This window comes from Chrysochloris asiatica, unplaced genomic scaffold (assembly GCF_000296735.1).
Source record: "Chrysochloris asiatica unplaced genomic scaffold, ChrAsi1.0 scaffold00026, whole genome shotgun sequence".
Lineage (NCBI taxonomy): Eukaryota > Metazoa > Chordata > Mammalia > Afrosoricida > Chrysochloridae > Chrysochloris > Chrysochloris asiatica.
Genome location: NW_006408544.1, coordinates 6,172,708 through 6,196,564, shown reverse-complemented (window position 1 = coordinate 6,196,564; position 23,857 = coordinate 6,172,708). Strand labels below are relative to the sequence as shown.

At 43.0% G+C, this 23,857-nt stretch overlaps 2 protein-coding genes across 2 annotated transcripts in view; one reads left to right on the top strand and one right to left on the bottom strand.

Annotated features, from left to right (window-relative positions):
• TESK2 (testis-specific kinase 2) overlaps positions 1-9,745 on the top strand; it is a 211,009-nt gene extending 201,264 nt beyond the window's left edge. Inside the window, exons 6-11 of the mRNA XM_006839702.1 lie at positions 6,683-6,765; positions 7,151-7,235; positions 7,491-7,574; positions 7,805-7,891; positions 8,592-8,709; positions 9,021-9,745. Coding sequence (XP_006839765.1) covers positions 6,683-6,765; positions 7,151-7,235; positions 7,491-7,574; positions 7,805-7,891; positions 8,592-8,709; positions 9,021-9,745 — 1,182 coding nt within the window. The remainder of the gene's footprint in view (positions 1-6,682; positions 6,766-7,150; positions 7,236-7,490; positions 7,575-7,804; positions 7,892-8,591; positions 8,710-9,020) is intronic.
• Positions 9,746-10,883: 1,138 nt separating this feature from the next.
• Positions 10,884-21,876, bottom strand: TOE1 (target of EGR1, member 1 (nuclear)). The gene is made up of 8 exons (XM_006839701.1): positions 21,816-21,876; positions 12,960-13,102; positions 12,844-12,884; positions 12,611-12,707; positions 12,322-12,480; positions 11,932-12,191; positions 11,592-11,748; positions 10,884-11,504 (listed from the first exon to the last, which is right to left on the bottom strand). The coding sequence occupies exons 1-8, from the start codon at positions 21,865-21,867 to the stop codon at positions 10,884-10,886; spliced, it is 1,530 nt and encodes a 509-aa protein (XP_006839764.1). The 5' UTR covers positions 21,868-21,876.
• Between the last annotated feature and the right edge of the window lie 1,981 nt (positions 21,877-23,857).

Below are 23,857 nucleotides of genomic sequence, written 5' to 3'. Positions count from 1 at the left end.
TGTTTTTAAGTGCCATCGAGTCAGTTCGGACCTATAGTGACCCTGTATAGGATTTCGAGGAGTGGCTAGTGAGCTCGAACTCCTAACCTTGTGGTTCAGACTGACTGCAATTTTACTAATAGAATACAATAATATCTCATTGTTGTTTTGGTTTGCATCTCTCTAATGGCTAATAATCGTGAGCATTTCTTCATATGTTTGCTGCTTGCCTTAATGTCTTCTTTGGTGAAGTGTCTGTTTATGTGCTCTGCCCAATTTTTAATTGAATTATTGTTAAATAAATCTTCTTGTTAAAGTGTTTTATAAATTTTGGAGAGTAGTCCTTTATCTGATATGGCATTGCCAAACATTTTTTTCCCAGTCTGTGGGTTCTCTTTTCACTCTTTTTGTGAAATCCTTTGATGCACATAAATGTTTAATTTTTAGGAGGAGGTCCCACATTTATTTTGTCTTCTGTTTTTGTGTGTTTTCAGTTGTGTTTAATAGTGTATTTATGCCATGTATCAGAGCTCCTAAGTTTGTATTTTTTTTTCATTGATGATCTATATAGTTCTAAGTTTTATATTTTGGTTTTAATCCATATTAAAGACCATGTAAAAAATCGTGACCCAAGCCATGGTATTTTCAGTAACCTCATATGCATGCAAAAGTTGGACAGTGAATACTGAAGACCGTAAAAGAATTGATGTATTTGAGTTATGGTGTTGGAGGAGAATATTAAAAGTACCGTGGACTGTCAAAAGAGTAAGCAAATCTTTGTTGAAGTACAGCCAGAATGTTCCTTAGAAGTCAGCACAGCAGGGCTTCATCTCTCATACTTCATACATATTATCAGGACCAGTCATTGGAGAAGGATGTCATGTTTGGTAAAGTAGAGGGTCATAGAAAAAGAGGAAGATCCTCAATGAGAAGGATTGGCACAGTGGTGGCAGCGATGGACTCAGGTGCAGCAACAATTGTGAGGTTGGCCCAAAACCGGGCACTGTTTTGTTCTGTTGTGCATAGGGTCATTATGAGTTAGTACTGACTCAATGGCACCTAACAACAACAACAACAACAATCCATATTGAGTTCATTTTTGTATATGATGGGCAATAAGGATTTTGTTTCATTTTTCTGCAAGTGGATTTCCAATTTTACAAGCACCATTTATTGAAGGGAATATCATTTCCCAATTTAATGTATTTTGGCCCTTTGTTAAAGATCAACTAACTGTAGGTGGATGAATTTACTTCTGAGTTCTCAATTCTGTTTCATTGGTCATGATGTATTTTTATTATTTTTTGGGGGGGATACATTGTTGGATTATATTTGCTAGCATTTTGTTTAGAATTTTGCATTTGTGTTCATGAGGGATATTGGTTTACAATTTTAATTTTTAATGATGTCTTTACCTGATTTTCATATCAGAATTATACTTGTTTTATAAAGTGAATTTGGGAATTTCCTATGCTTTTATATATTATGGAACAGTTTGAGTAGAATTGGTATCACCTCTGCTTTGAATGTTGGATAGAATTTACCAGTAAAGCCATTTGAATCTGGACTCTTTTAGGTTGGGAATTTTTTAATGACTTGATCAACTTCTTCTCCTCTTATTGGCCTATTCAAGTTTCCTACTTCAACCTGTGTGAGTCTAGGTAGGTCATGTGTTTCTAGAAATTTGTCCATTTCTTCTATGTTTTCAAATTTGTTGGAGTACAATTCTTCAAGTAGTCTGTTATTATCCTTTTTATTTCCATTGGTTCTGTCGTGACATCACCCATATAGTTTCTAATTCATGTTATTTGTACCTTATTCTTATGTTAGGTTTGTCAGTAGCTTGTAAATTTTATTAATCCTTTCAAAAAACTAACTTGTTTGGTTTATTCTTTCTTGCTTTTCTCTTTCATTGAGTTTCTTTTTTTTTTTCTTTCTTTCATTGAGTTTTGTTCTAACCTTTTAAAATTTCTTTTCTTGTGGCAGTAGGCTTCTTTGCTGTGTTTTTCTTAACTGTTGGAGATATTTGGTTAAGGTGTTTACTTTGGTTCTTCTTTTTTGGTTGTGTATGTTTATTGCTATAACTTGGCCTCTGAGCACTGCTTTTGCTGTGCTCCAAAGGTTTTGGTATGCTGTGTTTTCGTCTCTTCTGACTAAAGGAATTTTTTCATTTCATTTTTTATTTAACTTCGCAAAGAATTTTGACTGTGTGGATCATTAGAAGCCATAGACAACATTGAGGAGAATGAGTATTCTGGCACACTTAATTGTGCTCATGAAGAACCTGTACATAGACTAAGACATAGTCGTTTGAACACAACAGGGGAAGACTGAATAATCTAAAATCAGGAAAGGTGTGTGTCAGTGTTATGTATTCTTTCATTTACTTATTCAATCTGTATGCTGAGCAAATACAAGAAACTGTATTATATGAAGAAGAAGGTGGCATCAGAATTTGAGGAAGACTCATTAACAACCTGCATATGCAGGTGACACAGCCTTATTTGCTGGAAGCGATGAGAACTTCAATAACTTACTGATGAAGATCAAAGACTTCAGTATGTATTAGACCTCAATGTAAAGAAAGCAAAAATCCTCACTACCAGACCAATAAATAACATCATGATAAATGGAGAAAAGATTGAAGTTGTCAAAGACTTCATTTTGTTTGGATCCACCATCAACATTCATGGAACCAGCAGTCAAGAAATCAAACGATGTATTGCTTTAGGCAAATATGCTACACAAGATCTCTCTAAAGTGTTGAAGAGCGAAGATGTTTGAGGACTAAGGTGTACCTGACCGAAGTCATGGTATTTTCAATAGCCTCATGTGTATATGAAAGTAGCAGTGAGTAAGGAAGACCATGGAAGAATTGATGCACTTGAGTTATAGTATTGGGAAAAAATATTAAAGTACCATGGGCTTCTAGAAGAACAAACAAATCTGTGTAGGTAGAAGTACAGCCAGAATATTCCTTAGAAGTCAGTATGGTGAGACTTCGTCTTTTATACTTCAGACATATTATCAGGAGAGACCAGTCCCTAGAGAAGGATGTCATGCTTGGTCAAGTAGAGGTTCAGTGACAAAGAAAGATCCTCAACAAGATGGATTGGCACAGCAGCAGCAGTAATGTGGTCAAATGTAACAGCAATTGTGAGGATGGCCCAGCACCAGGCATTGTTTCATTCTGTTGTGTACAAGGTAGTTCTGAATCAGAACTGACTCAGTAGCACCTAACAACAATGACATAAAGGCTCTTTATGACAGTCTTCTTCCTACCAGTAGGGGGGTATGTGCTGCTTCATCTCCTTGGTTTCTCACTAGAATTTTGTTTCCTTCTTATCACAGAGTATATGTTCTTGAAATATAGCATCTTATTTTCCTTCTCCACAACTTAGCATAGTTAATTTCTCTGTCCAGACGGGTAAAATAATTTTTATTCTTCTGGAACCCAGGTTTCTGGGATCATGAGACGACAGTTGTCTGTCTGCCCCTAGTTGCCCTTTTGAACCTTGAAGGAGTCAACTTTAGGTGAAAAATAGCTTAGTTTTGGTGTGGCACTGTGGGTTACTGCATTGGACTGCAAGGTTGGTTGTTTAAATTCACCAGCTGCTCCTCAGAAACTCTATACAGGGGTGTTATGAATTGTAACCGACTTAACAGTAACAACATTTAGTTTAGTGGACACTATTTGACCTTAGGCATTGGGATCTTTTGGAAAACTACTTAGGTATGTTGTTGTTAAGTGCTGTTGAGTCAGTTCCCACCCATAGTGACCCTATATAGTGTTTGCAAGGAGCAACTGCTGAGCTTGAACTGCCAACTTTGCAGTTCAGCTCATTAACTCACAGCGCCACACCGGGACTCCTATACTTAGGCATAGAAACAGGAATTCCAGGATTTGATTGGTTGGTTGGTTATGTGCCGTGGAGTCGGTTCTGACTCATAGCGACCCTGTACAGGGTTTCTAAGGCTTTAAATCTTTACGAGAGCAGAAAGCCTCATCTTTCTCCCACGGAACAGCTGGTAGTTTTGAACTGCTGACCTTGCAAGTTCACAGCCTGATTCGTAACCACTATGCTACCAGAGCTCCTTGAGGATTTATTTGATTAGAGGCAGTGTTTTAGGATGTATCATGTGTCCTACTTGTATTTTGATTTTAATCACCCTGATAAATTAACATAACAATGACCTGCATAAGCTACTTTCACTATCCCCTTTTCAGAGTGCTTCCCAAAATGGGTTGGCACTGCCTGATTTGAATAATACCTAATTACTATAAATATATGCTATCCCATTAATTTTTGCTGTTTCTTTTAAGGATCTGGGTGTTTTACAAGACTACCTACCCTTCCCCAGATCCATTTAGCTCCTTGGATTTTCCTTCCAGACAGCACTGGCAAATGGCAGCTATCATTAAATGTCTGCCAAGTGTATGAATTAAATCAGTCACTTCTATCCACTTTGAGCATGGAGTATGGGTGAAGTGTGCAGTGGAAACAAACAACAAAAAACCCTGTTAATGAAAGAAGCAATCTATGATGGTTATGGGAGTGAGAAAAAAAAAGAAAAAGATATATATATAAAAGTACCATGGACTGCAGAAGAACAAACAGACCTGTATTGGAAGAAGTACAGTCAAAATGCTCCTTAGAAGCCAGGATGGGGAGAATTTGTCTCTCATACTTCAAGCGTATTATCATTAGGGACCAGCCCCTGTAGAAGAACATTATGCTTGGTAAAGTGAAGGGTCAGTGAAAAAGAGGAAAACCCCCAATAAGATGAATTGACAAATGGCAACAACATTCGGCTCAAACATAACAACTGTGAGGATGGTTCAGAACTGGGCAGTGTTTTGTTCTGTTATGCACGGGTCACTATGAGTTGGAACTGACTGGGCGGCACCTATTAACAAAAACTGTGAGTGTTCTGCTCCTTACCTGCTCATCCCAAGCTGAGTTTAAAAGGATGTTTCTGAGGGCTATTAAGCTAATGGTAAATCGATCTTTAGACCAAGCTTGGGAGACAGGTTGTTGTTGTTGTTAAATGCTGTCAAGTTGGTTCCAACTCATAGCAACCCTGTGTAGGGTTTCTGAGGAGCAACAGGTGGGTTTGAACTGCCAACCTTGTGGTTGATTTGCAGTCCAGTGCTGATCACAGTACCACACCAGGAGTCCTTGGAGACAGGAATTGGTGGTGAAATAAAATGAAATGAGTGACATATCTGACCTGTTGCACCAGCTTTGGTTATCTAATAGGCAGGCTGGTCTAGGGCTCATCTTCTCACAGGCCATCAAAGACAGGGAGCCAGGGGAGCTGAGCCGAGAGGACTAATAGAAGGGTCAAGATCCAGGACAAACACAAGGACTCTCCTGCTTGAAGGCCAGAGATGGCATCCAGAGTAGGAGAGGATGTGATGAAATATCAGACTCCTTCCAGCATTGGGGAAAGTGGAAGAGAATAGCATGATCAAATCACAGGCCAGAGCAACAGATTGAACTGGATATGGATTTATCAGGTTAACTACTTGGCAGTTGTCTTAGCTTCTAGATGCCACAGCTAGTGAGGAGGGAGGGAGGCTGCTTTAGGGCAGATAGGGCCTTGCTGGCTTCAGAAGTGTTCCTGTGAGCCAAAGATCCCTGTGCTCTGCTGCTTTTGGAAGGAAAGGGGTGGGGTACCTCCTGAGCCAGAGCTGTGTAGGGCTATTTTGACTGCAGCTATTTGGAGAGAGCTAGGTGCTGCTTTGTGTTTATTTACAGGTCGTTTAGGTTCATCCTTTCTCTGGAGCCAGCAGCATTTGTTGAGTGAATAAGTCCTCAGCCTCTCCCATGAATTGAGTACTCTGAGGAAGGAAAGCCCAAATCAGAACCTGCTCCTGAGGAGCTCATAGTTTGTATGCTAGACTGTAAGAGAAGGTGGGATGAGAAGAGGAGCTAAAGGGGATGAGATGAGAGAAAACAATGAGATCTGGAGAGACCACCTTGGATATGTAATTTTCCTGAAAAGACAGAAATTTCTTAGGTGAAAGGAGATTTGGGAGAACATTCCAAATGGGAGGCAGCAGTATAAGCTAAGGCAAAGGTTTAAAGGACCTGTTCATGATTGTCAAGTAAAGCTTGTCTGTGACGTTAGGATGTAGATGCATGCATGAAAGTTCCAGGGGATGGGAAGGTTGACTAGATAAAGCCCAGACCTCAGATGCTGGTTGTCACTGTACAGACAGTGAAAGTGTAGGCTTGGATACATGTCCTATTCTTACATTACCTGGTAAGGTCAGGTCTTTGGGGCCCTGCAGACTAAGGAAAGGAAGGAAGGCCAGGGACCTTTCTCTACTAGAATGTAAGCTGCAAGAGAACAAGGCTTTTCTTTTGTTCACTGAGGTATTGCTGGTATTTAGAACCATGTTTATTTAGCACATAGAAAGCATAAATACTCATGTTTGAGCCTGAGGTGAATCCTAGTGCAGCCACCCTAGATTCTGGACTAACTCATCCCACATGGCTATTTCAGAACTCCTAGGTCTGATCATTTTGGCAGTCTAAGAATGTGGTTCACAAAAGAACAGAAGAAAAAGTGTCACGTATAGACTCAGGGAATGAGTGAGGAGTAAGTGAGGCGAGAAAGGGAAGGGTGGTAGTAAGTCTGACTGGCTGGTTCCCACTTTTGAGCCACATTGTCTCTTCTTCTTTGGAAACCTTAGAATTGCCTGATAAAGAGAGATGAGAATGGCTACTCTGCAGTGGTGGCAGACTTCGGCCTAGCTGAGAAGATCCCTGAAGCCAGGTGGGTAGCCCTAAGAGATGCTGGGGTCATAGAATAAGGGGGCTGAGGTTAAGGGAAAATTTCAGCTTCATGTTGAGAAGCCAGGACTTGGTTACAAACCTCAACTCCCTAAATTTGGTCACTCTTAGTCTGTGCCCTCGGAGTCCTGGTGTGGCACTGTGGGCTAATGTGTCAGATTGCAGTTGTTTGAACTGCAAGGTTGGTGGTTCAAGCTCACCAGCTGCTTCATGGAAACCCTATACAGGGTTGCTATGGGTCGGAATCGACTCAGGAGCATTGAACAACAGTCAGTGCCCTACCTTTATGAGGAGGAAGTCCCAAAAGTCTAAGATCCCATTGTAACAGCCAACAGTAGGCTTATTTTCTATATAATCTCACGTCACAGCACAGAGAGTGAGAAGCTCGCTGTGGTGGGCTCACCCTTCTGGATGGCACCTGAAGTTCTTCGAGATGAACCCTACAATGAGAAGGTGAGTCTGGGGACTTCAGGACCTTGTTCTCCTTGAAATTGCTCTTAAAACTAACTGTCCAGGGTCACGTTTATGTTCAGAATGAGAATCTACATCATTCTTGCCAAGAGCAGGGCTGGTAATTAACAGCTGCCCAGTGAGGAAACTAAATCAAATATGGGCAGGAGGGCCCAGACGTGGGCTGGTAGACATGGAATGCAGATACCCCACGGTCCCCCACCAAAGAGAGATACTCAAGGTCTCACTCCCCACCAGGCGGACGTGTTCTCTTATGGCATCATCCTCTGTGAGATCATAGCCCGCATCCAGGCTGATCCGGACTATCTTCCCCGCACAGAGGTAAGCTGCAGGGATGGGGACCTTACCTGAGTATAGAATTATGTTTGTGCCTGTTTTGTCCTTTTGCATGGAATTGCTGAAACTCAGATTGTGGCTGCTTTTCAGGAGCAGCTCCCAGCTTCTCCTTGAGCTGGCAAAGATGGGTTGGGAATTAATAGCCTATACCCATTTATCCACCCAGACCCGGCTCATGCCTGAATGTCCCTCTCATCCCCCACATCCATCCACAGAACTTTGGGTTGGACTATGACGCTTTCCAGCACATGGTGGGCGACTGTCCCCCGGATTTTCTGCAGCTCACGTTCAACTGCTGTAATGTGAGTCTTTCTTCCCAAGGGGCTGGCCGAACCCTTTTCACTTGGTTGGGACTATAAGGAGAGATTGCTAATTAAGAGTCATATGTGGTATTTCTCATTGGATTGTCTGATGACATTCTTCCTCTGTGGCAGTGCCCACTCTGCCCTTTAGCTTTGGCCAGGCTCTCCAGAGCTCTGGACCAAGGAAAGAAAAAAAATAGTATTATCCAGTCTGCAGGGATAGGCTCACCTTGCCTTGGGTGTTGCTGGAGCTCTGGACAGGTTTTATTGTCTCACTGGATCCAGCTGATCCTGAGGCTCCCTGAGAAGGGCTCTCATAGCATTAAGTTGATATAATTCCAGGGTTGGACTGACTTTTTATGACCAAGCGGCGGGTGGGTAGGTAGGCTTGGATCAAGTAGCTCCCAAAGACATGTTAGCAACAGAACTCAAGAAAAAATGAGTCCATGTGAGTATACACTTTTGAAGGGTCCTATGCCAAGCCGGGAGATAAGGTACACAGAAAGGGGGGACAAGTTAGGGGAAGGTAATAGACAATAGCATCCTCTCTGACCTTAGCCCTTCACCCTGGCCTGAACCTTTAGAAAAGATCTCTTAGCTGTACATCTGAAATCTTTTAAGATGTCAGAAGCAAACTCAAATGCTATCCTTGGGGTGGAAGTTGGAGGGCAGGGCTAATGGCTGGTGTGGATGCCTACAGATGGACCCCAAACGGCGTCCATCATTTATGGAGATTGGGAGGACGCTGGACGAAATTCTGCACCGCCTGCAGGAGGAAGAGCTGGAGCAGGACAGGAGGGTACAGCCCACAGCCAAAGGTAAGAGAGAGGACCAGAGAGTGCAGCCTGATCTGAAGGCAGGACATAAGGACATGGGACCTTCCCCTCCAGGGTGGTGCTTCCAGGATCTCAAGTTCAGAAGCAGGGGGCAGAGGCTGGAGATAATGGGGAAAAAATTCTTTAAGAATTGTGACTTGGCATATCACTACCCTCATCCGAATCTGTCTCTTTATTGGTGAAATGAGAATAGTAGCTACTTGGCTTTCACCAGTGTAAATATTTTGTAGTACAAAGTACTGCTTTTACAAACTGTTAGGATTGAGAGGAACCCTGACTTGTCTATTCTTCAGGAATCCTAGAAAAAGGACCTGGGATGAAGCGACTGAGCTCACTAGATGACAAGATCCCGACCAAGTCTCCACGCCCAAGACGTACTATCTGGCTATCTCGAAGTCAGTCAGACATCTTTTCCCGTAAGCCCCCACGTACAGTGAGCGTCCTGGATCCCTATTATCAGCCACGAAGTGTTGCTGCCGGCACCCGCAAGATCAACCCTTTCAGTGCTCGCCAGGACCTCAAAGGTGGCAAGGTCAAGTTCTTTGACTTGCCCAGCAAGTCTGTCATCTCCCTAGTATTTGACCTAGATGCACCAGGGCCTCCTGCACCTCTGCCCCTGGCTGACTGGCAGGAACCCCTAGCGCCACCTGCTCGCCGGTGGCGTTCTTTGCCTAGTTCACCCGAGTTCTTGCACCAAGAGGCCTGTCCATTCGTGGGCCGGGAGGAATCATTATCTGATGGACCCCCACCACGACTCAGTAGCCTCAAATACCGAGTTAGAGAGATCCCACCATTCCGGGCATCTGCCTTACCAGCTGCTTTAGCCCATGAGGCCATGGACTGCTCCAGTCCCCAAGAAGAGAATGGATTTGGACCCAGGACTCAAGTGGCCAGTCCAGGACCTGCAGGTGTCTCAGAGGAGATGGAGGTTGAAGAAGAAAGGACAAGAAGCTTGGGCCCAGTTCCCTTCGCCACCTCAGGCATAGGCAGGCTACCCCAGGGAGAGCAGGATGGGTGAGAGGGTCAATCTCCCCTCTCCTCAGCTTAGGGATGGATCTTCATCTGAAGCCCCTTGGTGCAAGTCTTGATTGTTCCCTGAGATCATAGAGCAGGTAGGCTACACCAGGTCAAGTTTAACTCGGGGCTCCCAATGGCTGTGTATGAAAGGAGAGGTAGCAGCAAGAGGCCTTATACTAGTTAGGGCCAACAACTGATACCAAGCTTCTGAAATCCAGCAAGGAGCTCTAGCTCCCACATGAACCCCCCGATACATTTCCCCAGACAGGACCAGAGGACTCCTAGTTCTAGGTTAAGCTGGCAAGCAGCTATTACCCCAGGTTCTTCTCCCATTCCAGGTCTGTCTCTTGCCCTTTCTTGGGGCATATAAACTACCAGATAGAACCTGACGTTGACCAGGAGGCCATAAAGGACATGGCTGTTTCTCAGCCCTGAAGACTGGGCACTTCTTGCCAGTATGTTTAAGACACTTGAATAATCGCTGTTTGCACTTACTGCACGGTCAGACCACGTCACTACATTTCTATGCAAGGGGAGGGCAAGGCAATGTGTAGTGGTCATGGCTCTTAGCTAACCTATTCAAAATCTTTTCCAATTGATGAATCTATTTTCCTATTTATGAAGGAGTCTTAATGTTCTGCCCTTAGGACTTTCAACCTTGTGGTTGGGAGTGGGCTGGCTTTGTAGGCCTAAGGGCCTGCTCTATGTATTTGCTAGATACACCGACTGGTTAAGTGGTTTATAATACGTGGACTGATCATTTTCCCTTCCTGCTATGGCTGGAACTATGGGAATAGTTCTTACAGAGCCACATATGAAATAACCAAAGATGAAGCTGGTCAAATATTTTCATAACTTGTTTCTGTTGATCTTTTTTTTTTTTTTTTTTTAAACTTTCCCAAGACACTTTCAAATTTAAAAATAAATAAAGACGGTGTTACAGATGCTGGTCAGCCTTTTTACTTGTACCCTTGTACCTCGGCCTCTAATGTAAAGGAGAAGGTCCAGGGGCAATGCAGTATTTCTGCCAGGATCCCACGTTCCCCCTGAACTCCATAGTAGTTGGGAGTATGACCCAAACTCCTCTATACCACCCTCACCTACTCTTCCCAGGCCTCAAGTGCTAGGCAGAAGTTGGGTCAGCTACTGCCCCAGGCCTGCTTCATCTTCTGGCCATGGGCTTCAGAGGAATGGGAGAACTGGCTCTTGGCCACTGTGAGGGGTACAGTTTTGCCACTCAGGTATACCTTGTTGTGGCATTCAGGTAGCCAAAGTTCAGAGCTGCAGGGTTGGGTTCCTTGGCTCATTCTCACATAGGCCATCACATACCCTGTCATAAAGGCATCAAAACCAGCTCGGTGAAGCCCATCCCCAGGCATTCGGTTGGGATTGGCTTGACTGCCTCGCACATCTGGGGTGGCCACATCAGTGCTTCCAGGTCCTGTTGTTTTAAGGCCCGTCTTCAGGTCATTTTTGTGATCTTGCTCACAGTCAGGCTGGTTGGTAATCTCATTCTCAGCCATCTCCTGCTCAATTTCCTCAGTCTTGAGTCCATCCCCACAGACCTGCTTCATGGGAGGACCATCTTCAGCTTGCCCAGAAGTCTGTTTGCCAGACAGTCCTAACAACACTCTACGTCGTTTTTCTCGCCTTCGCCGCCATTTCTGTTTAACTTCTGCTGCAGCTTCATCAGTGTCAATGATAAGGTCAACATTATGGGACCGGGGACACTGTGGCCCTAGGGGGCACCAGCCATAGGCCTAGAGGTAGGAAAGAGCGTTAGGAAGGGGGAGGGGGTCCAGACATCAGAACCTCCCCATGCCCAGGAAATAGGTGGGTGCTCTCACCGAGAAGCTGTCACAGAGGCTGGTGGGATGGGGATGCTGGGTGGCAGATGTGCAGCAGCAGTAGTCAATGTGGGCCCTCATGCTGGAAGGGTAGCTGCAGAACTGCAGGGTAAGGTGTGGGCTGCCAGCTGCCCGCTGCTTCCCATTTTCCCGCTCACTGCAACAGCAAAAGAGGATATTTGTCCACTAGCACATCAACTCCATGAGATTAGGTGATCTGTTTTGATCACCTCTGAATCCTCAGCATCTAAAACAGTGGTAGTCAATCAATAAATATCTTAATTGAATGAAATAGATTCATACTACCCCCCTACCCCTTTCCCATGACCAACCCCCTCACCATTTCCTGAAGGCATATTCTAAGTAGGAGGCCACAAAGCGGGCACAAAACTCAACAGCATATTTGGTGTCATAAATGCCAGCTGGGAACATCTCACACAGGTCAGCTGTGAAGGTTCCCAGGCTCTCAGGCAAGTGTGCATAGAAGTTCTGGTATAAAAACACCAAGTCTATGAGGCCATTATGTAGCACCAGAGGCCGGCGGGCCCGGATTAGCTCCAGGAACAGGGTCCGTACAGATCGGCTCTGGCTCTCGTCACCCTGGGTGGAAAGAAAGGATTCATGAGGAAGAATGGAGCCCCCATTTTAACCCAGGCTCCTTCACCTGGAAAGCTCTCACTCCCTGTGTACCCCAGTACGTCTCACCCTTGTAATTAGTGTGGCGGCCTACCTTGTCATTGCCCTTGTGGTAGGGGATGCCCTGAGCATACTGCTGGTTGAAGTTGAAGCCATGCTGTACCAGGAACTGCACAGACTTTGGTTCTATGACATATTCTTCCATGCATAGTAGGGTCAGATTGAACACCTGGGCCAGGTAAAACTGTTCACCCTGGGAGAAGAAGCAGGGCTGCTATATCAAAACTTGGGAGAAAACGTCACACCTGATGTTCAATAGGATATCAGTACTCCTCCCTCCCCCGCAGCCATGGGCCTGGGAAGGGGGTAAACTTAGCCCGTACCTTATCTGACTGTTGCTTGAAACAGGCGAGGCCCAGGGAGAGGATAGAACGGGTTCTGGCAGCTTGACACAAGGCCCTGTAACGTTCTTCGATCCACCTTGGGGTTGGTTTTGGGGTCGCTGTGGCTCAGAATTAGCTTCATGAGGGACCCAAACCACCCAGAACTGTGATCCTCTACTCCAGGGTTAAGGTCTGCCTCACCAGGGGTTAAGGAGAACAGGGCATATACTTACCGGTTTACCAAGCTCTTCCTGTCCCCAAGCCCACTCAATTCCTAAAGACAGGTAAAAGGAGAGGTGTTAGCCTAGCCTCTTCACGGTGACTTGCCCTTCCTATTCCTGACCCTCACCGTGTCTACAGCCACGAAGCTAGCTGTCTTTATGGCCAGCAGGAGGGACGGCCATATCTCCTTGAAGTTGTCACTTTTCACATCCACCACAGGAACCTCTATTACCAGCTCCTTCTCAGATTTTGTGCATTTGTTGACACCACCTGGGGACAAAACAACAGAATAGATGTTAATATTCAGGCGAGGGTCCCAGGGGAACAAATACACCAAGCCAGGCCAAGGCTAGGGTCTGGAGAGCAGTTTCCATTGGGGTAAGATATGATAGCTTTCCCCCCAAGCCCTTGTATCCCTCATGTTCTACACACAGTCATGGACTGGACAGTAGCCTGAATTTGAGGAGCAGAAGCCTGGGCTTTCCAGTGGGTTATGTGAGACATTAGAATAATTCCTCCCCACAGCACTATGTATCACAGTCTGTATTGAAGGAAGGTTGGACTAGATGGCATTTGAGGTTAAGGATTTCAGCTCCCTTAATTCCTTGGGGGAGTCTTGGTGTGGCACCGTGGGCTAATGTGTCAGACTGCAAAGTCGTTTGAACTGCAAGGTGGGTGGTTCAAGCTCACCAGCTGCTCCTTGGAAACTCTATACAGGGTCGACTCCATACTTAACAACAACAACTTAACAATTCCTTTAATTGTTGTGATGGGACTCTGTAAGATAATCACTATACTGCAAATCACAAGTTCCATGGTTCAAAACCATCAGCCAATCCTCAGAAACTTGATATTTGTTATTAGATGCTATTGAGCTGGTTCCAACTCATATGAGCTATACACAATAGAATGAAACACTGCTTGGTCCTGTACCATTCTCACAATTGTTGTAATGCTTGGGGTACTCAGATATCTAAAATATTAAAAATGCTACAGTTACTTTGGAGTTACTGTGAAAGCATGTAAGTATAAAAGCTTTTAAGTATGTACAGTGATCCTCCGATTTTACTCCTTTAAATCCTCATCTCCTACACTCAGTATTCTGTGTGACTTAATTTGGCCAAAGATGCAGTACAACTTGAAAGTGCTTTCTTATTAGGATATATACAAAAACTTGAAAGTGCTTGTTTATTAGGATTTACTTTCTCTTGTTGCCTTTGGAAAGTCAAAACTCCTACCTTAGGAACAATCCCAGGGTCTCTTTTTGGATTACTGGAAACATGTTAACCAGTAGACTCTATTATCCAGCTGACAAATTACCTCCATAAAGATTTCATACCCATAAATGTTTCCTTAAAGACTGTATGATTGGGTTTATCTGAAAACTCAGTTATACATGAAAAACATTCCAAAGTACATGATGTGATAAGCACTGTTGAAGTCTCACCTTTCACAGGAGACCTGGGTTTGAATCTTGACCAATGAACTTCATGTACAACCACTACCAGTGTGTCAGGACTCCTAATGTGGCACTGTAGGATAAAAACTGGACTGCTAACTACAAGATCGGCGGTTCAAACCCACCAGCTACTCTTTGGAAACCCTTGATAGAGTCACTTAAGTCAGAACTGACTCAATGGCACTTTACACCAAATGATGCTAAACAAGTTTCACTTGAGCTTCCAGATTAAAAGGTACTAGGAAAAAAGTTCTGGTGATTGACTCTCAAAAATCAGCCAATGGAAAAAACAAAACAAAAAAAACCCAGCCAATGAAAATCCTATGGATCACTAATCATGAAGATGGTGCAAAACGGTGGCATTTCATTCCCTTGTGAATGGGGTTGACAGGAGCAGTAGGGGTGAGGAGTACTTGACAGTAACTAACAAGAAATGGTAAATGGACACACAATTTGTCTAACCAGTTGCAACATAGTTTTTTGTTAACAAGTGCCATTGAGTCACAGCAACCCTATGCAGAACAGAATGAAACACTGACCAGTCCTGCTTCATACTCTCACAACTGTTGCTGTTTGACCCAATTGTTGCTGCCACTGTGTCAATCCATCTTTTTTTTTTTTTTTTTTTGGGGGGGGGGAAGGGTCTTCCTCTTTTTCACTGACCCTCAACTTTTCCAAGGTTGAGGTTCTTCAGTGACTTGTATTTCCTGATAATATGTCCAAAGTAAGAGAAACAAAGTCTTGCCATCCTCGCTTACAAGGATCAGTCTGACTGTACTTCTTCACAGACAGACCTATTTTTACCTCTTGAAGTTGAAGTCCATGGTACTTTTAATATTCTTTGCCAACACAATAATTTAAATGCCTCAGTTCTTCTAAGGTTGTCCTTATTCAATGTCCCAACTGTCACATGATCTGAGGTGACAATATACCATGGCTTGGGTCAGGTACACCTTAGTCCTTACACGTCTTTGCGCTTTAACATTTTAATGAGGTCTTCTGCAGAAGATTTGCCTGCTACTTCCTTGAGTGTTGATTGTGGATACAAGCAAAGTGAAGTCTTGACAGCTTCAATCTTTTCTCCATTTATCTTGATGTTATTTACTGGTCCAGTGGATTTTTGTTTTCTTTACACTGAGGTACAACCCATACTGAAGGCTGTAGACTTCGATCTTTATCAGTATCTTTAGTCCTCTTTGCTTTCAGAAGCAAGGTTGTTTCATCTGCATATCGCAAGTTATTAATGAGTCTTCCTCCAACTCTTATGTTCTTCATATAATCTAGCTTCTCAGATTATCTGCTCAGCATAAAAACTGAGTATGGTGAAGTATAGGACCCTGGTGAACACCTGTCCTGGTTTTAAATCATTCAGCATTCCCTTATTCTAACAACTGCTTCTTGGTCTATGTACAGATTCCTTATGAGCTAATTAAGTGTTCTGGAATATCCATTCTTTGCAATATTATCCTTAGTTTGTCATGATCTAAAGTAAAAAAAAAACGAAAACTTTTGGATAGTCAATAAAGCACAAGTAAACACCTTTCTGGTTTTCTCTGCTTTTAGTCAAGATCCATGTGATGTAAGCAATGATATCCCGTATTCTACATCTTTATCTGAATCTGGCTTAAATTGATGGCAGTTCTCAGTTCATGTACTTTTGCACCCATCTTTGATTTATTTTCAGTAAATTTCCTTGCATGTAATATTAATGGTCTGTGTATATAAATAGGTCTGTGTTGGAAGAAGTGCAGCCAGAGAGTACCTTGGAAGCCAGATGGCCAGACTTTGCCTCTCATACTTCAGACATGTTGTCAGGAGGGACTAGTCACTGAAGAAGGATATCATATTTGGTAAAGTGGAGGGTTGGAGAAAAAGAGGAAGCTCTCCAATGAGATCGACTGGCACAATAGCAGCATCACTGGGCTCAAATGTAGCAGGCATTGTTTAGTCGGCCCAGGACCAGGCAGTTTTTCATTCTGTTGTGCATAGGGTTGCTTAGAATCAGTACTGACTTGATGGCACCTAACAATTAAACAACAATAATATAGTCTGATCCATTTCAGCATTCAGTTGGGCCACTGTTCTTTGGAATGGGTACAAATATGTAGCCCTTTCAATCAGTTGGCCAGGTAGCTGTCTTCCAAATATTTTTGGCATAGATGAGTGATCACTTCCAGTGCTGCATCAGTTTTTTGAAAGATTTCAATTTGTATTCCATCAATTCCTGAAGTCTTGTTTTTCACCAATGCTGTCAGTACAACTTGGATTTCTTTCATCAGTACCATTGGTTCTTAATCATATGCTACCTCCTGAAATGGCTGAACACTGACCATTTCTTTTTGGTACAGTGACTCTTATTCCCTCCATTTTCTTTTGATGCTTTCTGCATCATTCAATATTTTGGCCATAGAACCCTTCAATTTTGCAAGTCAAGGCTTGAGAAATGCTTACTGTATTCTTACCTTTTAATTTTCTTTAACACCAGGTCATAATATTTGACTGTCTTCTTGAACCGCCCTTTGAAATTTTCTGTTTAGCTTTTTTACCCCCTCATTTCTTCTATTTGCTTTATCTTCTCTAAGCTCAGGAGCAAGTTTCAGAGTCTCTTCAGGCATTTATTTTGGTGTTTTCTTTCTTCTGGGTCTTTTTAATGATCTTTTGCTTTATTCCCAAATGATATTCTTGATGTCATCCCACAACTCTTCTGGTGTTTGGTCATTAGTGTCTAATATACCAAATATGTTCTTGAGATGGTCTCCAAATTTGGATGGGACATATTGAAGATTGGAACATACTAGAGGGCACTGACAATACCTCTGGTGCAACTATGGGCTAGTTAAAGGGCTACTTAACTACAAGTTTGGATGCTCAAACGCCTGGCCATTCTACAGGAGAAAGATGAGGTTATCTGCTCCTGTCAAGATTTATAGTCTCCAAAACTCTGTATTTGAATTGCTATGAACTGTAATTGACTTGATGGCAGTCGGTTCTATGAATTAATACATGTAAAGGTTCAGACTACCACTTGTCTGTAAGAATCTGTCATATTGTGATGACTTGTGTGTTGCTATGATGCTGGAAGCTATACCACCAGTTTTTTAAAAACAGCACAGTCTCAAGAGGGAAGAACATGAGAGGAGCGAGGGACCTAACCATAAAAGTGGCTACAAGAGAGATGGTGGCAGAGGCAAAGGCATAGAGACAGAGCAGCAGAGAACTAGAGGCCCGTGGACTGATAAAGGCAGCGTGCCTGTGGACAGGAGGCTGGCTTGCAAAATGTGCCTTTTGGACGTTTAAATGAATACATGTTTTCAATGTGATATGTGCACATCAAAAAAAAAGTTAACAGAGACAAATACTGTTGGTTAAGATTGTTGGAGGGGACTGTAATCACAATGATTGACTGAATGTAAAACTGATGTTCTGCCCTATAAGTCTTCATGTACTAAATACACAAAGTTTTTTTCAAAAAACAAAAACAAAAAACAAATACCAGTAGAGTCACCTATGATGGAAAGGTTTCAGTTGAGTTTCCAGATGAAGACAGACTAGGAAGACACAGTGTCAGACTAGTTCTGTTTAGCCACTGGAAACCTTATGAATAGCACTGGAACACTCTCAGCACAAGAATATTGAAAACTGAAACATTATGAATAGCACCAAAATATTATGAGAAACAGTGCTAGAAGAGTCCTAGTGTGGCGCTGTGGGATAATGTAGTGGATCACCAGGTCAGTTTGAACCATAAGGTTGGTGGTTCTGATTCCCCCATTGCTTCTTAGAAACCCTATACATGGTATGTATGAGCCAGAACTGACTCAATGACACTTAACAATAACAACCAGGAGATGAACCCTTCATGTTAAAAGGCACTCATATACGACTGGGAAAGAGCTGTCTCCTCAAAGTAGAATTGACTGTGATAATGTGAATGGAGTAAAGCTTTTGGGAACTTCATTCACTGATGGAGAACAAATCAAAATGAGGAGAAACAATAGTAAACATCCATCAATAATCATAACATAGAATTTATGAAGTATAAGTCTAGGAAAACTGGAAGCTGTCAAAAATAAAATGGAACACATGAAGATTGATGTATCAGGCATTAGTGAGCTGAAATGGACTGGTACTGACCATTTTGAATCTGACAATCACATAGTTTACTAGGCCAGGAATGACAAATTGAAGAGGAAAGGTATTACATTCATCATCAAAAAAAGAACATTTCAAGATCTAAAAGTATAACGCTGTTTGTAACAGAATAACTATATACCTATAAAGAAGACCACTTAATACCACTATTATTCAAATTTATGCACCAACCACTAAAAGCCAGTGATGATGAAATTGAAGAATTCTACCAATCTCTTCAGTCTAAAATTGATCAAACATGCAATCAAAATGTATTGATAATTACTGATGATTGGAATGCAAAGGTTGGAAACGAAGGATCAGTCATTGTAAAATATGGCCTTGGTGATAGAAACAATGCTGGAGATCACATAATAGAATTTTACAAGACCAATAACTTACTTCATTGCAAATACCTTTTATAAACATAAAAGATGACTATATACAAGGACTTCACAAGGTGGTGTACACAGAAATCAAAATAACTACAGAACAGTGTTAACAGATGCTGGAACAGACTATCAGTTACTCATATGCAAGTTCAAGATGAAACCGAAGGAAATGAAAGACAAAATATGTCAACAGAGAATGGTACTCCCGTATAATAAGTCTGAAGTATGAGAGAGGAAGTCTCGCCACCCTGGCTTCTAAGGCGGCTTCTGGATGTACTTCTTGCAACACAGATTTGTTTGTTCTTTGAGCAGTCCATGGTACTTTTTAATACTCTGCTCTAACAACATACCTCAAATGCCATCAATTATTTTATGGTCCTCATTCACTGTCCAACTTTCACATGCATATGAGGCTACTAAAATTACCATGGCTTGAGTCAGGCACACCTTTGTCCTTAAACTGCTATCTTAGCTCTTTGACACTTTAAAGAGGTCTTGGCAGCAGATGTGCCTAATGCAATAGGTCGTTAGATTTCTTGACTGCAGCTTCCATGAGTGCTGAAAATGGATCCAAGCAAAAAGAAGTCATTGACAACTTCGATCCTTTCTCTGTTTATCACTGTTATTTATTGGTCAAATTGTGAGGGTTTTTGTTTTCTTTACATTACTTGGAGTGTACTGTTGTTATGTGCCGTGTAGTCGGTTTGGGCTCATAGCGACCCTGCATAAGGTTTCCGAGGTTATAAATCTTCATGGGAGCAGAAAGCCTCATCTTTCTCCTGCGGAACAGCTGGTAGTTTCGAACTGTTGAAGGTGAGACTAGCAGCCCAATTTGTAACCACTACACTACCAGAGCTCCTTACTATATATATATATATATATATATATACACACACACACACACACATATATATCAAGAAAAAAGCTTCCCATTTTGATAATTTGTTTAATAAAGGATTTTATGAATCTGTAGCAATACTTTAAAAAAAATTTATCATCATACTTAATTGAGATTTGAATTTTTCCTTAGTTTTTTCAGCTTGAGAAATGTGAAGTATGTTCTTCCCTGTTGGTTTTCTAACTCCTGGTCTTTGCACATTTCATTGTAATTTTTGACTTTGTCTATTTGAGCTATCCTTTGAAATTTTTTGTTCAGCTCTTTTATTTACCTCAATTCTTTTATTTGCTTTAGCATCTCTACACTGGAGAGCAAGCTTCAGAATTTCTTCTGACATCCATTTTGGTCTTTTCCTTCTTTTTTTGTCTACTTAACCTTTTGCTTTCTTCCTGTGTGATGTGCTTGATGTCATCCCACAGCGTTTCTAATCATGGGTCTTTAGCGTCTAACGCATCAAATCTGTTCTTCAGATGCCAGGTTACATGAAGAATAACATGGCGTTATGTTAGACAAAAACTGATGATCAACCAGCGATATGCAGATGACACAACCTTGTTTGCTGAAAGTGAAGAGGGCTTTAAAAATACTTACTGATGAAGATCAAAGACCACAGCCTTCAGTATGGGTTGCAACTCAATGTAAAGAAAACAAAAATCCTCACAACTGGACCAATAAATAACATAATGATAAATGGAGAAAATATTGAAATTTTCAGACTTCATTTTACTTGAATCCACCACCAATACTCATGGACACAGCAGTCAAGAAGTCAATCGATGTATTGAATCGTTGCACAAGATCTTTTTTAAATGTTCAAGAACAAAGATACCAGTTGTGAGAAGTAAAGTGTGCCTGAGGCAAGCCATGGTGTTTTCAACTGTCTCATAGGCATGTGAAAGCTGGACAGAGAATAAGGAAGACCATAGAAGAATTGATGCTTTTGAGTTATGGTGTTAGAGGAGAATATTGAAAGTGTCATGGGCTGCCAAAAGAATCAACAGATCTGTGTTGGAAGAAGTGCAGCCAGAGTGCTCCTTGGAGGACAGGATGGCCAAACTTCATCTCTCATGCTTTGTACATATTGTCAGGAGGAACCAGTCTCTGGAGAAGGATATCATGTTTGGTAAGGTGGAGGGTCAGAGAAAAAGTAAGACCCCCCAGCGAGATGGATTGGCAAAGTGGCAACATAAATGGGCAACAATCAGTGTGGCAACAATTGTGAGGTTGGCCCAGGATCTGGCAGTGTTTCATTCTGTTGTGCATAGGGTTGCTATGAGTCGGTATCGACTCGATGGCACCTAACAATAACAACAACAACAACATATGCACGTGAAAGTTGCACAATTAATAAAGATCATGGAAAAAATCGATGGCTTTGAGTTACAGTATTTGAGAAGAACATTAAAGTAGCATGGACTGCCAGAAGAACAAACCAATCTATGTTAGAAGTACAGTCAGAATGCCCTTAGAAGCCAGCATGGCAAGATTTGTCTCTCATACTTCAGACATAATTATCAGGAGGGACCACTCAATAAGGACAACCCGCTTGTTAAAGTGGAGGGTCAATGCAAAAGAGGAAGACCTCCCCGGCAGTGATGGATTCCAATAGTGACAGCAGCAATGGTTTCTGTTGTGCACAGAGTTGCTATGAGTCGGAACTGACTGGATGGTACCTAAGAACAAGAACAGCAACAATGAATCGGATCGGATTGGATTTAACAACGAACGAGACAGGCTCCATACAATTGTTCTCTTGATGCTCCACCAGCCACAAGCTCCAGAGGTTGCCAAGTGTTGCCTCAACGCACACACAGTTCCCATAAGTTTCACTTCCTTTGAAACACAACTCCCAACCGGACCCACAACTATTAAAACAGCTCAAATTACTTCTCCCGACATACCCTCGCTTCCGCAGCCTATACTCCGATCCCAGGTTATCGCAGACTGAGTCGCGAAGCGCACCGGGACTTGTAGTCCTCATGACAGGGCCGGGTTAGAGAAGATGGGGACGATCTGAGGACGGTTTTTAGAGTTGCGCACCCCATACTTTCCCTTTACCCGGAGCGCCGAGGCTTAAAAGGCGGCCCCTGGGAAGTCACTCACCATCAGAGGCCGCTACAGCTGAGGCTGCGCCATCGTCATTGCTGGCGGCCATGACACTACGCGTCTCTCGTCTGAGTGCTTTGTAGATGCGCGGGTCTTCCGCTTGGTTTTCAGGCTCTACTCTTTCGGTCGGGGCTGGGGTCGAGCTTCGCTCTCAGATTCGCGGACTGGTTAGACTTCAGTTCTGACTTACTGGGGTTGTCGCTGGGAAATCGGCCTGGCGCGTGGTGAGAATCTCTTCGCTGGTGCAGCCCTGCTGGTCTTCGGGATTGGCCGGAGCCCCGCCCCTTTTGTGAACTCTGCGCGGGAGGTAATTTCAAGCTCTAGATAGTCATCATGGACACTGCAGGGGAACTGAGGGGGCGCTTAAGAAATGCATCCTAGTGGAGGTGGAGATGCACGAGCTAAGCTTAAAGCACGCGTTGTTGTTAGGAATAAAAGGGTCGTGGGGAAAGAAGGGTGTTCTGGGTAAGTAAATTCTTAGAATAGAGAGCTCTGTGCGTTTCAGGAAGTGAAAGGCGAGGAGGGGGATGTAGGGCAAGGCTGTAGAGGGAGTAGAGAGACCGGTTAGCCACGAGGCTTTTGCAGTAAGCCAGGCAAATGATGATGACCTGAATTGCGGCTTTGAAGTGGGAAGCACAGATTTGAGAGCAACTGGGGCTGTAGGATAAGCACTGGACTTCTAACAACAAGGTAGGCAGTTCAAACCCACCAACCGCTTGGGAACCCTATACAGGGTCTTTATGAGTCGGAATCCACTTAACAGCATAGGAAGTATAATTGACCTTGAATGTGATTGGAAGTGACTTCCATCCTGTGAGAGGCGACCCTATAGAATGGTTTTCTATAGCTCAGTTTCTCATCACGCATCAAGGACTCTCAGTCCTTCTCTTTATTCACTTTCTAGTTCATCTTCAACCTCTCTCCCTCTACTGAGCCTTTTTCATTCAGGATTGCTCAGGTTTCACACTGAACTGCCAACCAAAAAGGTCGGCGTTTTGAGCCCACCAGCCACTGGTAGCGTAGTGGTTACGAATCGGGCTGCAAACCTTAAGGCCAGCAGTTCGAAACTACCAGCCGCTCCGCGGGAGAAAGATGAGGCGTTCTGCTCCCATAAAGATTTACAGCCTCGGAAACCCTGTACAGGGTCGCTATGGGTCGGATCCGACTCGATGGCACTTAACAACAACAAGCCACTCTGCGGTACAAAGATGAGGCTTTTGGCCCCCGTAAAGATTTATAGCCTGGAAAACTATACAGGGTCGGAACCGGCTTGAGGGCACTTAACAACAATATCCCTCATCCCATTAATTCATTAACTAGTGCTTCTTGTGTATAGTTTACCTGGCACTGTGTTCAGCTCTGTGGATCCAATTTGAATAAAAAAGATCCAGTGATTGCCTTCATAGTTTTAATGTCAAGTGGGTGAAGCAGACTAATCAAGTAAATGTAAAATTACTATTGCTATAAAAGCTTTATAAAGTCCTTGGATGGCATAGTTACATATTCAACTGCTAGCTGAAAGGCTAAAGGTTCAAATTCACCCTGACATACCTTGGAAGAAATGCCTGGCAATCTAATTACAAAAAAAACAAACAGCCATTGAAAATCCTATGGAGCACAGTTCTATTCTGATACAACTGGGGTCACCATGGATTTCCAACAACTACTGTTATAAAAGTTTTAATAGAAATGCAGGAATAGATAAGACTGGGGGCCCTGATTTGAAAATTAAAGTTATAACCTGAAGAATCAGTGTTGTTAAGTACTGTGGAGTCGGTTCTGACTCATAGTGACTCTGCACAGGGTCTGCCGAGGCTGCAAATCTTTATGGAGCAGAAAGCCTCATTTTTCCCCAGTGGAATGGCTGGTAGTTTTGAACTGCCGACCTTAAGGTTAGCAGCCCGATTTATAACCACTACACTACCAGAGCTCCTTGAAGCATCAATGTTGTTGTTGTCAGGTGCCATTGAGTCGGAACCGACTCATAGCGACCCCATGCACAGCAGAACGAAACAATGTCCAATCCTGGGCCAACCTCA

Coding starts and splice junctions, on each gene's coding strand:
- TOE1 (XM_006839701.1), bottom strand. CDS start 21,867: ATGGCCGCCAGCAATGACGATGGCGCAGCCTCAGCTGTAGCGGCCTCT. Junction 13,103..21,815: donor AGCTGTAGCGGCCTCTGATG/GTGAGTGACTTC, acceptor TTTTGTCCCCAG/GTGGTGTCAACAAATGCACA. Junction 11,749..11,931: donor GAATATGCCTTCAGGAAATG/GTGAGGGGGTTG, acceptor TTGCTGTTGCAG/TGAGCGGGAAAATGGGAAGC.